This window comes from Sander lucioperca, chromosome 23, assembly GCF_008315115.2.
Source record: "Sander lucioperca isolate FBNREF2018 chromosome 23, SLUC_FBN_1.2, whole genome shotgun sequence".
NCBI classification, from domain to species: domain Eukaryota; kingdom Metazoa; phylum Chordata; class Actinopteri; order Perciformes; family Percidae; genus Sander; species Sander lucioperca.
In genome coordinates this window covers 15,129,460-15,147,097 of record NC_050195.1, presented here as the reverse complement: position 1 = coordinate 15,147,097, position 17,638 = coordinate 15,129,460, and the positions used below count along the sequence as shown (strand labels likewise).

The 17,638-nt window shown below is 42.2% G+C and overlaps 1 protein-coding gene across 1 annotated transcript in view; it reads left to right on the top strand.

The window, feature by feature from the left end:
* The first annotated feature begins 1,124 nt into the window (after positions 1-1,124).
* Positions 1,125-17,638, top strand: part of cnn3a (calponin 3, acidic a) — a 35,839-nt gene continuing 19,325 nt past the window's right edge. Inside the window, exon 1 of the mRNA XM_031307789.2 lies at positions 1,125-1,377. Within this exon, the coding sequence (XP_031163649.1) occupies positions 1,321-1,377 (57 nt within the window). The 5' untranslated portion in view covers positions 1,125-1,320. The remainder of the gene's footprint in view (positions 1,378-17,638) is intronic.

Sequence of the window (17,638 nt, the reverse complement as noted above, 5' to 3'; positions counted from 1 at the left end):
AGAGGTTGTACCAGAATAGGTTTACATGGTTTAATTTTCAAAAAACACCATATTTTTGTTGTACTGCATATTGTTGCAGCTCCTCTTTTCACCCTGTGTGTTGAGCTCTCTGTTGGGAGTCGCACATGCTCAGTATCTAGGTAAGGACTACTAGCCAGTCAGAAGCAGAGTATGAGGGCGTGCCCTGACAGTACCTAGGTAAGGACTACTAGCCAGTCAGAAGCAGAGTATGAGGGCGTGCCCTGACAGTACCTAGGTAAGGACTACTAGCCAGTCAGAAGCAGAGTATGAGGGCGTGCCCTGACAGTACCTAGGTAAGGACTACTAGCCAGTCAGAAGCAGAGTATGAGGGCGTGCCCTGACAGTACCTAGGTAAGGACTACTAGCCAGTCAGAAGCAGAGTATGAGGGCGTGCCCTGACAGTACCTAGGTAAGGACTACTAGCCAGTCAGAAGCAGAGTATGAGGGCGTGCCCTGACAGTACCTAGGTAAGGACTACTAGCCAGTCAGAAGCAGAGTATGAGGGCGTGCCATGCTAGCAGCTAGGCGAGCATTATAAGGTGTGTTCCAAAGTGACCACGTTTGTCTCTGAAGTAAAGGCTGGACTACAATAGAGCTGTTTGGAGCAGTTTGTGAACAGTGTTTTCTGTTGGAGATGGTAAGTCCCTTTGGGGTGGACTTTGGGCTTTTTCACTTTGTAAACCTATAACATGCACAAAAAAGATATATAACACAATAAAGGAAAGGGAAAAAGCCAAGAAGCATAATATGAGCACTTTACGTCTAAAGTGTGTTGAATTGTGTTGAATGACCAAGAACAATGCAAAGCAGTCACTGTGTAAACTCATGGTGAGAGTGTGTAGTCACTGGGCCACAGCAGTTCCATTCATGCCAACATGCAGTCAGTTTATGAAAGCCATTCATGTCACGAACAATACTCAGTGTCTGCAGTAATACTAAATACAGATATTTGCAACAGTAGGCTACTCAAGTTAAAAAAAATAAAACTGTAGTGTGACCCATTCTTAAAGAGCGACAGGAGAGGGAGTAGCCCTGTACAAACCGGCTGCTCTGATTGGCTGTTGTGGTTACGTCAATCATTTAGAGTTTTTTTTTTTGCAATCTGAGCCTGTCCCGCAGACAGCAGCCTACAGTCTCTCTGGTACTCTTCTCAGTCAAGCTCACGGAATATTTCCCTCCTGTCTGGGTGTTCAAGGGAGCCGAAGCAGCCAAGCAGGAGTTTTCCCACAGCAGGATCTGTGCTACATAGTAGCTGAGGAAATATATTCGGGTTTTTACGAGCAAAAAAAAATCAAGAAAATGACACATTTTAATAAGGGGCCAGCTTATGGATTATCTGCTGAAGTGAGAAGCAAAGTAAGTGACTTTTTACCTTTCTGTCTCCGAGTGGAAAACATCTTTCAGACACTTAAAAAAAGAAAGAAAAGAAAGTGAAAGGCTTAGCTAACGCATTATAGTGCGTAGTCTCCTCGTATCGTAAACCCAGTCTGGTAGCTCTCGTTCTTTCTCTCAGAGGAAAAGCAACACGCTTCATCCAAGTGGTATTTTAACGTCCATTTGCCAACAGCAAAGGCTGCCTAAACTTTCCCCAAATTGCCCGAGTTTCGGGAGCCTTCTTTGCTGCCCGGGTGTTAACGTAAAAAGACAAATGAGCGTTGCATTCAGTCAAATGAACCACAATCCTTCTAAACGTTTATCTTTACACCAACAAAGACTAGCAGACAGACAATGTGAGCCAAGTGTAACAGTTGAGATTTCAGCGGAGTATTAAGGTCTATCCGAGGGGTTGGGTGGAACGTTCGCGTACAACAAATTAAAGTCCAGCTCCTAAACTTTTAACCGAAGTTGTCCGAACCGTGCCGACTATAAACCGGGTACAAAGTGATTATTCTAGAAATATACGGCCTACACCACTCCCCCCCCCTCCTCTCTCTCTCTCTCTCTCTCTCTCTCTCTCTCTCTCTCTCTCTCTCTCTCTCTCTCTCTCTCTCTCTCAATGATGGGAAGCAAACTTTCCTTCCGTCCCTCTTTGTTTTGGATCACAGGAACACTTTTAAAATGACATGGAGTTAAAGCCGATACGTTAACTTATTTTGATGATATGATGCACCGTGTGTTTCCATTGTAAAGCCTCTTTAATATGATAAAAAAAAAAAATTCATTGTTTGTGTAGGGGAGGAGCCAGCTGGGGCTGTGTGGCTGCTTTATGGATGTACGACATCTATTGATTCCCTCACTGTGTGTCTGTGTGTGGATATGTCGCACTCTTTTATAATTAGATTGCCACGTAGTAATGGGATTATAGGCGCTTTCTATTATTAATATGATCAATCAGGAAAGTATGCAGCACTGCAACAGGAAGCCACAATGCAAAAAAGTGTCAGTTTTGGTCATTAAAATAAAGTAATATAAATGAAAGGTGTCCATATCAGAGTTATTATAGTTATTATTGTGTGTGTGTGTGTGTGTGTGTGTGACGACTTTTCATCAGAATACAGCATAGAAAATCTGTTTAGAAATAGTATTGGACATCGAGAACCGGTTCCGACTTGGAATCGTTTTAAAAATTACGATTCCAAAAATCACCATTGAATCAAAATAAAACGTTCCTCTTATTTGTGAAATTAAGCATGTGACCTGTTTTAACTCCGCCCCCTCAAAGATCGAAATTCAAGAATCAATAAGAACCGGAATCGAAAGGAAGAATCGGAATTGGAATCAGAATTGTTCAAATCAAAACGATTCCCAAGCAGAGCAGCCGGAAGACATCAGAGGGAAAACCATAACACGCTTTCACCATCAAATATGATCCTGTTTCACTAATATCAGCGCTATCATAATAGGCTCGTACGAGATGAGCCAGGCCTGCACAGAATCGATCACCGGCAATCGCCGCCCAATGCATACTGGTTAGAATCCGAATACTTTATTGATCCCCTCAGGGAAATGATTTAGTTGCAGTTGCTCACAGTCAAGTTCATAGTAAAAATAAGAGTAAGAAAAGAGCAAGTCAGTAAGCGTATAAAGTAACATAGCTACAGTAAGAAATACATAAAAACGTTAAGTAGAAGTAAAGTGAGATTAGGTTTCAAGCAGAGATGGCAAAAGTACTCCCTTCCCGTACTCAAGTAGAAGTACAGATACTTGTGTTAAAAAATACTCTGGTAGAAGCCTTGCGAATGACAACCATTTTTTTATGCAAAGCTACCGGGACCACACAAATGTCAGATAAGACCAAGGATGATTGGGAATGTCTTACTGCTTCTCTGCTGAATCTGGGATCTCCGTTTTCTTCATTTTCAATCATGTCGCCGTCCATACTACTGTGCTAACGTTACCGCCATCAAGCCGTAATGAATGCCGCCGAATCTGTCGAGTCATCTTGTAGTAGTGCGTCAAGTGCAACGTATATTCCCATCCAATTAGATTGAATTCGGTATTGATGACACGAAAAATAATAACGGTAACTCCACTGAAATTATTTGAAACTAATGTAACGAGCCAATTTTGTAAAATGTAAGGAGGAGAAGGTACCAGTATTCGTGTTAAGCAGGCATGATCGACCTCCTGTGGCGCTCTGCGGTGCATCGTGGGTGTGATTTGTGTCCGACTTGCTCTGATACTCATGGATGATATTCTCACGAGATCGAGACGGCCGCAGTTTTTAGAGCCAGCCGCCGCAGTTGCTTTCCACCGACTGCAAGACCCAAGGCATGCTGGGAAAACGCCTGGCTGATCTAACAGTTGATTGGTTCAGAATTGACTCAACATGGTGACGTTTTATATCTTATGTAACTTTTTATTGTTTGTTAATCTGAGGGATTTTAACTGCTATTTGTCTGATTTAAAGGCTTATTCTGTACAGAACACATGTTGTGTGGCTGATAGGTTTAGAAGTCAGAGAGACTAAATCTGATCAGATTACAGATCATCTACAGTCTGTTGATTAACGTCAGCAACAGATCACATGTAGAGCATTTTAACAGCTACTCTGTCTTAATAAAAACAACTGGAGACTGTGTACAAGCTGATATATGGGCCTGATAACATTTTATTAAATCGGAATCGGACCTAACAGGATGTGAGTGTTTCTGTGACTTCCTGTTCAGACTGAAGGCTGCTGGAAACCGTCCAGCTTGACCGTGGCCCACTGCTGAAGGGAGTCTTGACAGTTCTCCCCTCAAACAAATTGGAGTTTCAGATAGTGCTGGGCAATGTATCGATATTATCAATATATGAGGCTAGATATCGTCTTAGATTTTGGATATCCTAATATCTTGATATGACAATATTGTTTTTTCCTGGTTTTACAGGCTACATTACAGTAAAGTGATGTTTTTTTCTGAACTTACCAGACGTTCTATCTGTTCTGTTATTTGCCTTTACCCACTTAGTCATTATATCTACATTACTGAAAATTATTTATCACAAATCTCAATGTGTAAATTTGTATGTGAAAGCACCAATAGTCTAGCCTGGCTCGGCCCTCCTACGTACTTCCGCTCAATTTTCATTTTCTTTCAGTACTACGTCTGGGTTTGCGGTATATTCTTGGGTTTTCTCCGGCCAAATCTTTACTGGTCCAATCAGCAAACAGAGGGAGTGGCTGAGAACGATAACGTTGAGGTCGTGCGCTAGTTTGAGTTGTAGTTCCGTAATGGCGGCGGAGAAAGATGCGAGCGAAGCCATTCAGTCTGTTGTGGCAACGCTGCCAAATATCCAGAAGTTAAAGCAACACTATGTAACTTTTCCCTCTTCAGTTCCCCTACAGGTTGTCTCATTGCCGCGCGAGCTGTAGTTCCAATGAGACAACCTGTAGGGGGACCGAACAGGGAAAAGTTACATAGTGTTGCTTTAAAGGCCGAGCAAGAACAATCTTTGCTGAGTTGTGTTGGTGGCCATGATGTGGCCCTCCTCCCCACGGGGTTCGGGGTTTGATTTTCCAGCTCACTCCGTTAGTGGTGAAGGAGTTGGCTAAGGCTAACGCTAGCGATGCTAAGCCGACGTCACGACCAAACGTTAGCGATTGGTTATGGCAGATCCAATAGTTTTAAACTTCAACAGAGTACCCGCCTTCATGGAAGTTAACACTTGTCAATGGAGAGTGGCCAGACTCTCTGTACAAATGAAATGGACCAGAGTCTGGTAGGACCAGGCTAATGGACCAGAGTCTGGTGGGACCAGGCTAATGGACCAGAGTCTGGTAGGACCAGGCTAATGGACCAGAGTCTGGTAGGACCAGGCTAGTGTACCAGAGTCTGGTAGGACCAGGCTAGTGTACCAGAGTCTGGTAGAACCAGGCTAGTGGACCAGAGTCTGGTGGGACCAGGCTAATGGACCAGAGTCTGGTGGGACCAGGCTAGTGGACCAGAGTCTGGTGGGACCAGGCTAGTGGACCAGAGTCTGGTGGGACCAGGCTAATGGACCAGAGTCTGGTGGGACCAGGCTAATGGACCAGAGTCTGGTGGGACCAGGCTAATGGACCAGAGGCTGGTAGGACCAGGCTACCAATAGTCAACCATACAATATCGCGGCAATATCGACATCGATGTATTTGGTCAAAATATTGTGATATTTGATTTTCTCCACATCGCCCAGCTCTAATTTCAGATATTTTGTTTCCCGTATTCTGGTGACTTTTAAAGAATGAAAATAATAAATACACTGCAACAGCATTTTTATGTTTTTAAATGATTTCAAGTTGGTTTAGTTTTTTGATTCATGCCACTGGTACTCCAGCAGAGTACCAGCAGGAGGGAGGGAGGCCAGGCTGTAGGCCAGGCGCACGCCACGGACCCACAGATGGCTGTCCTCCATTGCCCACACACCCCTGGGTCCTGGATGCCTTAAGCGAGAAGGAATGGGAGGCTAGTGGTCTCTGGAAGACAGCTGGCCCGACTCATGCGGACCCGACGGGCTGGGCTGCCCTTCTCCAGCCCCGGAGGGTCAGAGAAAGAGGGAGAGAGGGGGAGCGCCAACGGGGAGGAAACAGCAGAGTAGTAGGGCTTGTACACGCTGTACAGTGCCAGAAACAGGTTGTAATAGGGCTGCGCAATCAATCAAAATTTTAATCGTGTTTACGATTTTGGCTCCTAATGATCACAAAAACAGAGTAATCGAGAAAAACGATTATTTTGCACATTACGTTTTGCAGATGAACTTTTCCTTTGTCTTGTGTTCTGAATGGGGGAAAAAAATTTCAAATGGGAAAAGTATGAAGAGTAATGTCACAGTTCAATGTGTTTTCACTCTTGATTTGTTTAATTGTTTGTGTTTTTAAGTTTAATATTTGCAACATCTGTCCATAAGAAAATGAGTAATCATGTTAAATGATCCTGATTTCAACATTGACCAAAATAATCGGGATTATGATTCATAATCGCGCTAGGTTGCAAAGAAAAGGTGTGAAAATGTGCTATAAATCTTAAATTAAATCTTAAAGTAGAGATGGCGAGTTTATTGCATTTGGGGAGATTTTTATATAGCAGCAGTGCTGTGCCGCTAGTCTGGCTATCACCAGACCAAGCTCAATCTTTTAAGATTGAACATTAGTCTGGGGAGTCTGCTCTGTATTTTCTCTGCACAAGAGGCGGGATCAACGGGCATAGTTCAAATGACTCTGTACGCAATTGGATATTCCTTCAACCAATCAGACCAACGATCCAGGTGATGTAGCAGCGACAGCGGTGCTTCGGTGGCCACCATGTTGAATGTAAACAAAAAGCTGCTTGCCGTCGCTTCTCTATCGTCATCGTGTTAAACCCGCTAATAGTGCGCCAGGTGGATAAGCCAGTTTGTGATTGGTCCCCGCAAATTTGTAACGGAAGCAGGATAGAATAATGTAAAGGTTTCCAGCCTGAGCTGCAGGGAGAAATCAAATCACCGGTAGAGCAGGCCAGTCTACTGCGCCGCTGCTAAATGCATATAGAGGAAACACTGGATACGCATTCCGTGTAAAAACTGCTTTCAGACAGAACACACAAACATCAATAACGGAGACTTATTCGGTGCAACACCGTCAAGCTCCCAAAGGCACAAAGAAATTACAGAGGCTCGGCCTTCATTTTGATCTCAACTACACACCTGTAAAGTTTAGTGACCGTATCATGCACGGTCTGAACTTTCAGTGTCATACGGTGGGATGATGGGATTTGCAATACAGTGTGGATAATGGACACTTCAGAGCACTGTCAAACATGGGCTGATAGAAAAGTGATGATCAGACACGAGGCTGTGTGCCTTGAGATTATGGCAGGTTTGAAGGTTGAAAGCTGTTATTGAAGGCTGTCTTATGACGGTTCAGGTGGTTTCTGGTCCACCTCAGTGTAATCAGTGCTGTCCCCCTCCCATCTGTTTCCACATGCTAGAAGCCTCAGAGACATCCTCAAAGACATCTGCGTGCAACCCTAAATTTGTGACTGAGTGGACTGTATGTAAGGAGTGTACTTGCTGACTGCATGTGTTAACACATCCACTTACGCCGTCACCCAGTGTAGTATAAATAGAACCGCGTCCTTTTTGAGAATACAGAAGTGGAAATAACTGCAAAAAATATATTTGCCAATGCAAAACTCCATGGCATGCTTTGATACCAAAGTATACTTGATTTCCAAAAATGGCTTAAGACATGCAGAAATGCTGGAAAGGTCTGTATAAATCACATGCATGTCCACTCTGTGTACTTTTGTCCTTTGTTATTCTTCCATTTAAAGTACCACAGACAGCTTGGAGCTGGATACAGGTAGCCTGGTTGACACCAGACCCTTCTCAGTTGTAACTGAGAGTGGGTCTGGGAAAGGTTCATTGACAGTTCATTTCCAAAGGGGCGTCACCAACGGACGCCACTCAAATGCCTCTGGGCGCATTGGATAGTCCTTCAACCAATCAGACCAACGATCCGGGTGACGCTGCTCTTCGGTAGCCGTCATGTTGAATGTAAACAAAAAGCTGCTCGCTGCGCTATCGTCGTCGCGTAAAGCCCACCTCAACGGTTTTGATTGGTGTAAAGCCCGCCTCAGCGGTTGTGATTGGTGTAAAGCCCGCCTCAGCGGTTGTGATTGGTGCCTCGATTTCGGGGACATTGGAAATGGGTTTGAATGGGCTCTTTGCCAGACTGACTTGCAGAGCAAATCTCAAATTTGCCGGAAGTTGGTCAGGGTTTACCCAGGCTAGGATACAGGGTTTCCCCCGGTGTATTGTAAAAATGGCGGCCCACCGGGCCTAGTTGTCCCCCACCAGGCCTAAGTCTCTGGGAATGATCTTTTTTATGTATTTTTAAGAGGTTTTTTAAACTACAGTTACAGTGGGGTAGCTCGGTTGGAAAATTAGATGTCATATTTTCCAATCTCCAGTTAGCTCTTAGCACTGACTTCATGTAGGGCCATTTGGAATCTGAGCTTTTTTAAATTCTTAATTCCACGCATCCGTCCATGATTCTGTTATCCCAGAAACTATTGGGCTCTACATTAATGCTGTGTCTGGTCCCAGCGGGGCTCTCGTCGCAAAAAGACACTTGCCACCGGGCTAAACAACTTTTCTGGGGGAAACCCTGGGGTACATATTAACAAGATACAACATTCTGATAAGATTTAAATTCCTCTTTTCCATTTGGAGGCGTCCGTATTCTAAATCTGTCTGTAAAGTGTAATGACTCTGGTTTTCTATCACAACTGCAGTCACGGAGGCCCAGTTTATTGCAGTAAAACCTCCTCTGTCAGAGAGTGCACATACATAAAAGGAGGAGGTCGGGCAGGGGCCCATCTGGGTTCCATTGCATGTGGTGTGATCAGTAGTCCATGCTCCTCTCCGAGCTGCATACATCACATTCCTGAAATCCTTCAGCAGAAACCCCTTGATGAGAACCCCATCCACTGGGCCTTCAGCCCACTGCAGTTCACTTTTCACTTTTTCCTAGCCTGTGTAGTAGACGTACTGTATGTTTCAGGTACAGGCCAGTTGACTCTTAATGGTTTTTGGGAAAAGGGTTCATTTAAAAGTAAAGTAAGATTTGTACAAATGACAGGGTATTCTGTTTTTTAAAGGGATTTTAAAACATAAGCGCAAATTACTCATGCTGCAACTTCAACGTTGCCTGTTCAGTTAGCTGCCGGGTCATCAGCTGGGGACCAACTTAAAAAAAGTTGTTCGGCGGCATTGGGGTCAATGAAACGGCCCATTTGTGTGACGTCCTGTTGTTCCTAAACCCCCCAACAAAGCACAAGTAGACTTTATATTTGAGAGAGAGAGAGAGAGAGAGAGAGAGAGAGAGAGAGAGAGAGAGAGAGAGAGAGAGAGAGAGAGAGAGAGAGAGAGAGAACTCCTGGGCATGATGGAAAGACTTTTTTTAGGCTCAGGGTGATATTATAGGACTGATAATTACGTGACTGTACAGCTATATATTCTTCCTTGGAATAGAAAAGAGAGGCCTTTTGGCTTTTGAAGAAAATGGAGACATTTGCAAAGAATGCTTTTATAATTCCAATTCTATGTGCAGTATCATTTTTTATTTTGTAAATAAACATAGATAATGTTAGAGCCATTGGTACTGTTATTCTTGTTTCCACAGGTATTTGCAAATTTATATTACAGTAAAGTGGTTTTGCCTACTACATGCCTCAAATTGTTTGGCTTTCACATTGGCTTATGAAAACATCAAAGTTCAACTTCAGCATGTTGGGTACGCTTGTTTAGAGGGGCAACTTCTAGTTCTGATTTGTGAGTCAAAACTGATGTTTAAGGGTTTGTATTGTTTGCAGGAAGCAGATGCTGCCCATCAACGGTCTGATATGTTGGGGTGGTATTGGTGCCAATACTGATCCTATAAGTGGATCAAGTATTGACGATCACGTGATTGATCCCCATTAAATACCCATTCTTTGTCAGTGTCAGGACAAAGTTCTGTGTTTCTGCTATCAGCATTAATTCCACCACCAGTTTTATAGAATGTGAGGTAAATGTGTGGAAAAAGAGAGAGCGACTATCTGGTACCAGATACCAGATAGTACTTTGTATCAGCATATATTTCCGCTAGTTGACGTATTGGAATTGGTGCTGGGAGAGGAAAAAGTTGGGGCATCCCTGTCATGTCATGTCATGTCCCCCCCACGTTTGATTTGTACCACTGGAATCAGCCCCGCTAACACCACATGTGAGCTGTAGAAAGAATAGCGATAGGAGTAGGAAACTGAAAAACGGTGTATTAGTTTACAATTCAGTTTGTCCAGGTTTCAGGTCAGTTAGTGTCATCTCTGTGATACAGAGTTCACTCTCTCTGCAAAGTTTAGTCTTTTTTTTTCCCACCTCGCTCCATCCACCATTACAGCACACCTCCTAGGCTACATTTACATTGCTACGTTTTGGTTTAAAAACTAATATTGCTTTTTTACGTTTCCCCCTCTCATTCCCCCTGCTCTGGTGTTTCCCCCTCTCATTCCCCCTGCTCTGGTGTTTCTGAGCCCCTAACCCAGAGACATTTGGAAACACTTCTGACCTGTTTTGGTTTGGAATCTGCGGGGTTGTGTTTCAGTCTCAACTAGGGATGCACCGATCCGACGTTTTCAGTCCCGATACCGATGCCTGGGCTTTGTGTATCTGTCGATACCTGATACCGATCCGATACCGTTGTTGAATTAATAATAAACTGTATACCTTCCACCTTATACTTTCCTTCCACCATGTGGAAGAGACTAAAGACACCAGACTTTCCTAACTAAACATTACTTTCCTAACTAAGACAAAATAACATAGATGGAATGTATTGAATTTTTATTTATTTCTACATTCAACTCTTTCAGCATGTGACATACGTGCGACAAAACTGGATCGGCCCGTGGATCTGTTAATTTTTCTGATCCCCGATCCAGCTATTTTGTCAGTATCGGGACCGATATCTGATCTTAATATCGGATCGGTGCACCCCTAGTCTCAACGGCCGCAAACGGAGACCTTTGGCAACACCAACACTGACGCAAATGTTTCTCCACCTGATTGGGTCATGACGTCTCGTTCTCAGAGACTAAGCTACTAACGTTGCCATGGCAGCTACCAGCAACAAGCAGAGTATACATGCTGCCTCCTGTTTATGCCGAGGATACCGGAATGTTGATGAGATATTTTGGTTTGGACATTAGTTTAAACGGAAATTAGTTCTTCTACTGGAGCTAAAAACACTTGATGGCAGAGTAAATTATCGACATAGATGTTGGCAACCCAACTTTAATCACAATTAACCCTTTTGCACCTGTGGTTCACTCTGTTTATTATGTTGCTGTAAATACGTTATTTATTTCCACCAATTATGGACATTTTAAGACTTCAATAACATGCGTTTTTACGTTAAGAAGAATAATGACAGGACACATGCAGCGTCTTTTAGCACCTGGAAAACTGGAGGCGCCTCAGTAAGTGAGCTCTCTACAGTGAGTCTCTCAGCATGTTGGCTCAGCCCACAGCTTTTAAACTGCTCTCTGTGGTGACTGACACATCAGGCTCCGCCGGTTTGTTGTCTTCTTCTCCTCACGAGGAAAAACATGCACTTATTTGTTTTACAAACCTGATGGAACAATTCTAAGATAAGACTTTATTGATCCATCCCATACTGGGGAAATTCCCACGTTACAGCAGCTCAAGTGGAACACAACAGATACGAAAATACACATTTAATAGTAACAGAAAGATATCTTTAAAAAATATAGGAATGGAAAAATAAGAGTAATAGTAATATGTACACTATAAATATCAAAACCTTTGCAATGCTGAAAACTTGACTTTGTTTATCATAAATATTGGACAAGTACATCATACTATATATGAGCCACATTATCTTGCAAAGCAGATACAGTAGAATAGTATTGCAGATCTTGAACCACTGCTTTTATTAATGGGTTACATAACTTAGTCTCATTTCTGTCACTATGTTGCTGTTTTTGGTACTAAAAGAGGTTTATCTCAATTTTGTTAGTTTTTAATTACAGTGTTTTTCCTTCTCAATGCTGTAACTCTTCCCTAACACTATGACCTGAGTGATGACACTACCTTTTTTGAATGTGTAATGATGATCGTTTGAGCAGAAAGAAATGTATATATATATATATATATAATGAGAATGTGAAAGAATGGAACTTGTTGGCTCACCAAGCAAAGCACGTCAATCTATACATTTTGATTTTGATGAGGCAGCAAAAAAGTCCTCTTAAAAAAAATACTAACCACCAGTCAGTATTGTATACTGACTGAATCCTTCAGCGTCTTTAAAACCCCCATCCTGAAGCGTCTGTTTGTTTTCTCCCCCTTTCCGTTCCGTGTGCCTGTGGGTGGCGTCTGGCTGTCATTTCAAGCAAACAGATTGATTGTGTTTGTGTGTGCAGAGCTGCTAGAGAGGTTAAGTCAAACAGCTCTGTTGTAACGGACACTAGTACAACAGTACAGAGCTGGAACACAAACCTTCACCTAACAGATGGGTCATCTAGGCCTACCTTAAAGGAGAATTCCGGTCGATTCCAACCCGTAGCTCTGTTGTTTGTAAATTAGGAGTACTGTCAGTAGTGAGAAAAACGAAACCAATCGGTGCTGCCTACACCGAGTTATCCTCCTGCTAGAGTTAGCACTCAACAGGCTTAAACAGGGCTTAAACAGGGCAAGTTTTAAACGTGTTTTTAGCCTCTAAACATGCTCGAAATGCCATTACAAGTGCTTAGCCATGTGCAGTTATTCCTTCCAAGGGAACACAGCGAATTTGACTGCAGTAGATGTGACAGAAAGCCATAAAAGTTGTATTAATCCATACCTCTGTTTAATTTCTGGTTTATGGTGAAGCCCACACTAGTCGAATGCCGATCCCATACAAGCCAATATTCCAAAATGTATTTTTTCCACAAAAAAAACGATTTGCCGAGGTTCTTTCCATAGTAACGCGTATGTATCAACAAGCTGTAACCTGACACCACAGTGGAGCGAGCAGAGCTGCAGTTCAAGAGTTCAACAGCTAGGTAACCTAGCAACGGCAGCAGGGGGAGGAGCTCACAGAGCTGACAGACGGAGCTTGGAGTTAGATCAGGACTAATATGAGAAAATGGTTCCAGTTTGTGCCTTTCCAAATTGCGGCAACCAAATGAAGAGATATTTGAGCTTGAGATTTCACCGTCTACCCCTCCGCAACCGGGAGATTTCACAGTTGTGGCTGGTTGCACGTGATGCGGGTACATGATGCTCGTGTGGATACTGTATCTCAATGAGCACCGAGGAAGAAAGCCTGTGCTGTAAGGAATGGGATCTCATCCAGCCTGGTCTGGATGGGTCCCCAGATAACGGACATTGTTTCGGCCATACAGAGAGGTTTCCCCATCTGATCTCTAAGGATGTTCTGGAAGCGTTTTTTTTGTTTGTCCTGAAAGTAAATTGGAAGAAGCAGCCTAAACCGGACGGACCTGACGGCCAGCTGTCTAATGAGTGAGTACAACAGGCTGTCGTGACTCTGTCCTAGCTTAGGTACATTTGATTTTTGTTTTTATTGTTTTTAATTGCTTCTAAATATGCTTGTTGTATGTGTTGGTTTTATTGCTTATCTGTTTTTAATGTGCTATATGTGCTGTTTTTTACTGTAAAGTGTCTTTGAGTAGGCTACGATGAAAAGCCCTCTATAAATGAAATGTATTATTATTTATTATAAGTAAATGCATCACTTCTTTAGTGAAATAACCAAAGCTCGCCCTTCCTCCCCCCCAGCCAATGCAGACTCGTGGCCTACCGGGTGATTCTGGAGTGGGTTCTGGGAGGAGAGCCCCTTGGCTGTGGCACCAGAAGAACTTTGCCTACCTGTGTTGTAGCAGTGATCAGACCAGAGTACCCCTCCCCCACTGGAAGTTACACGGGATTCAAAGAGGCAGAGGACATTTTCTGAGTCTAATAATATGATTTCTAGTAATACTTGGTATTGCCATTACTAGGAATAAACAAAGCAATTGCACAGTTCTATTAGGAAAAAGTAAGAATATGTATATTGTACAAGTAAAGTAAATTGTAAGAATAAATAAATTGTAAGAATAAGTACATTGTACAGTTCTATAATATATTGCTGCACCTGTCTGTTATCAGTGGTTTTATAATATAACAGTACACATTACATTTGTGCTTTTGTGTCTTTACTTCAACAACAAAAAGGAAATTACAATATCACAATCTAGACACAATCAATGTAAAGTATGTACAGTGCAGTGTGTGGTTTTATACATAATCATGCTACACACAACTGTGAAATCTCCCGGTTGCGGAGGGGTAGACGGTGAAAGCTCAAGCTCAAATATCTCTTCATTTGGTTGCCGCAATTTGGAAAGGCACAAACTGGAACCATTTTCTCATATTAGTCCTGATCTAACTCCAAGCTCCGTCTGTCAGCTCTGTGAGCTCCTCCCCCTGCTGCCGTTGCTAGGTTACCTAGCTGTTGAACTCTTGAACTGCAGCTCTGCTCGCTCCACTGTGGTGTCAGGTTACAGCTTGTTGATACATACTCGTTACTATGGAAAGAACCTCGGCAAATCGTTTTTTTTTGTGGAAAAAATACATTTTTTCGAATATTGGATTGTATGAGATCGGTATTCGACTAGTGTGGGCTTCACCATAAACCAGAAATTAAACAGAGGTATGGATTAACACAACTTTTATGGCTTTCTGTCACATCTACTGCAGTCAAATTCGCTGTGTTCCCTTGGAAGGAATAACTGCACATGGCTAAGCACTTGTAATGGCATTTCGAGCATGTTTAGAGGCTAAAAACACGTTTAAAACTTGCCCTGTTTAAGCCCTGTTTAAGCCTGTTGAGTGCTAACTCTAGCAGGAGGATAACTCGGTGTAGGCAGCACCGATTGGTTTCGTTTTTCTCGCTACTGACAGTACTCCTAATTTACAAACAACAGAGCTACGGGTTGGAATTGACCGGAATTCTCCTTTTTAATGTCGTTTAATATCATATTTGTGACTTATTGTAAAAAAGGAGTTTTCATCTCTCTCAAGGTGGCCTGGTTTCCCATAGGACTGATTTAAAAAAAAATAATAATAAAACTAAACAAAATTTGATATGCATAGTTACGCTTGTGACATAAAGACGCAGAGTAGACTAGCAGCACCGTGGCCACTGCTGCTGTCGGAGTTCTCGGAGAAACAACACTGACGGGACTTAATGGTGCGTTCAGTTTCAACTTGTAAGCTCATGGTGCATTCATGTTATTGTAAAATACCCTTCTGCCATCTAGTGGTTCTTGTTTTCATCGTTTAACAGCAATTGACTGGTAAAATAAGTTATGGTCGTTAGGTATTGTTATTACATTTTAAAGAGATCATATACATTTCACTATATGGCCTTAGCAATAAACAAGCCAGTCTTTAATGTCACAGTTTTGTTTTGTTTTTTGTTTTTTTTGGGTGTTTTTTTTTTTTTTTTTAAATATCGGTTCAGACACCAATTAGGCAATGTTTTGGCACAGTTTTTAAAGTATTGTTTTAGCACCAGTGTAAAAAAAACTATACACAAGCCTACTAAAGAGGCAACTTAGGACTAAAACGTTCTTTGTTGAAAGGGTGAAGAGTAAAACACATTTGTCATGCAATTTCTACATGTTTACTGGAACTGGGTACTATTGTGAGCAATGAAAACCACAGTCACATTCCTCGTATGCGTACACATATTTGGCCATAAAACTAATTCTGATTCACGCCTATTTAAAGGAGTAACTTTTAAAAGAACCTCTCTGGTAGGTATCACAAGTATGCTCAGTGCAGGACGGCCCTATAGGATCCATTGTTCAGTAATATGTTATTCTCCAAAATCTGTTTTATAGTGGTGGAGACTACCTCTGCCAAACATCGTAAACATTTAAATAAAATAAAACATTAACCCTCAGATAAAAAGAGCAGACGTGCCATATCACATAGTAAATACCATCGGTGAGATCCATGTGTGTGGATCTGGGTGGTTGACCTTCTCCGCTACACAAAGTTTCTGCAGGAAACTCTGTTATAGATTTAATTTGAAACCAAATCGGATTAGTTTGAAGTCGCCAAATGAACAACAAGTAGCATCCACTGATGTTATTGAAATGACAGGGAATTTGGCCAAAATAGAAACCGTAAATCTAAACTACATCAGGGAGGAATATTTGCTGCTGATAGAACAGGTAAAACTTAGTGTTTAATAAGGGGAATCAAGTACCACACTGACAAAAGCAGGTAAAAAATATATGCATATACAACTGGTTAAATATTTTAGAGCGTCATAGAACTGTAAATCAGATGCCCTTCATTTTTTCAAACTGCTAGTTATCACTGACAGTTCTTCAAACGTGATAGTGTCCCTTTTAATTGTTAGACTGGGTTCAAATTTAAAGCTCCATTACAAGATAGTTTTAAACCCAGCTTTGCAGCTCTGTGCAACTGTTGGCCTCTTTAGTGCACTGTTTTTGGGGGCAGAGTGCAGACTGGAGATGAGCCTTCAGAAGAGACTTGCATGGCTCTATTCTTGAGAATCAGAATCAGAAAAGGGTTTATTGCCACAATAAGTTACACTTGCATGGAATTTGCCTTGGTGAATGGTGCATACACAAACAAACATTAATATGAAATAAACAATAAATACAGAAACAGAAATATACAAAACCGAAGAAAAGGAGGATGAATGGGATGAGTGCAGAATGTGCATGAAATACATACAGTAGTATGTGCAATGGGCAGGTGTGTAGTCCAGAATGGAGGTTAGTAGGGGTGGGAATCACCAGAGGCTTCGTGATACGATATCATCACGATACTATTATTGCAATTTAAACATATTGCAATATTCTGCGATATATTGCAATTTATTACCATTTTTCCAACTTCAAATTGTTCCTAGTTTCAAATGATGTCCCTGAAAGGAACCTTTGTCAACATCTGTTTTATCTAAAAAGATAAAGTTCACGGTTTGTTCATCTCACTTCAATTGTATTGCTGCAAAATGGGATTGTCGTCAGTCAGACAAACTGACAATACACGCATATAATAATAGATCAATACTCGGCGTCTGTGCCGCTGTATCGATTCCCTCCCCCCCACCCACCCCTAGAGGTTAATGCAAAGTGTAGTGACTAGAGATGAAGGGGGGGGTTAAGAGTCAATGTCAGTGGGGGTCCGGGGCATTGTTGGTGAGGCTGACAGCAGAGAGGAAGAAACAGTTTTTCTGTTGTGAGGCAGCAGCCTCCTGCCAGAGGGGAGGGGTTCAAACAGTTTGGGTCCGGGGTGAAAAAGAAAGGATTTAAGCTGCCAGTGTACTCCCAATTGCTATCCAACAATGGATCAAAAGGGGAGCTGTGTCCTTCCATTTCTGTAACTTTTCTGAAACCGAGAATCTGACCTTCATGATTGGCCAGCTGTGTGGAGGGCAGAAAGTAAGCTGGGTTTGTACCTCACTCAGTTTTTTTCTTTCTCATTTGTTACACACTCTTCACACTTTTCTTACGTACAACCGGGTGCAACATAATTAATGTTTTCCAGGAGAGACTGTCTGAAAATGTGACCCGTAATCCCTATATTTAAACAACATTTAGTTTAGTTTAGTTTTTGTTTCACAGAACACAAAAAACAAATGACGTTGAAG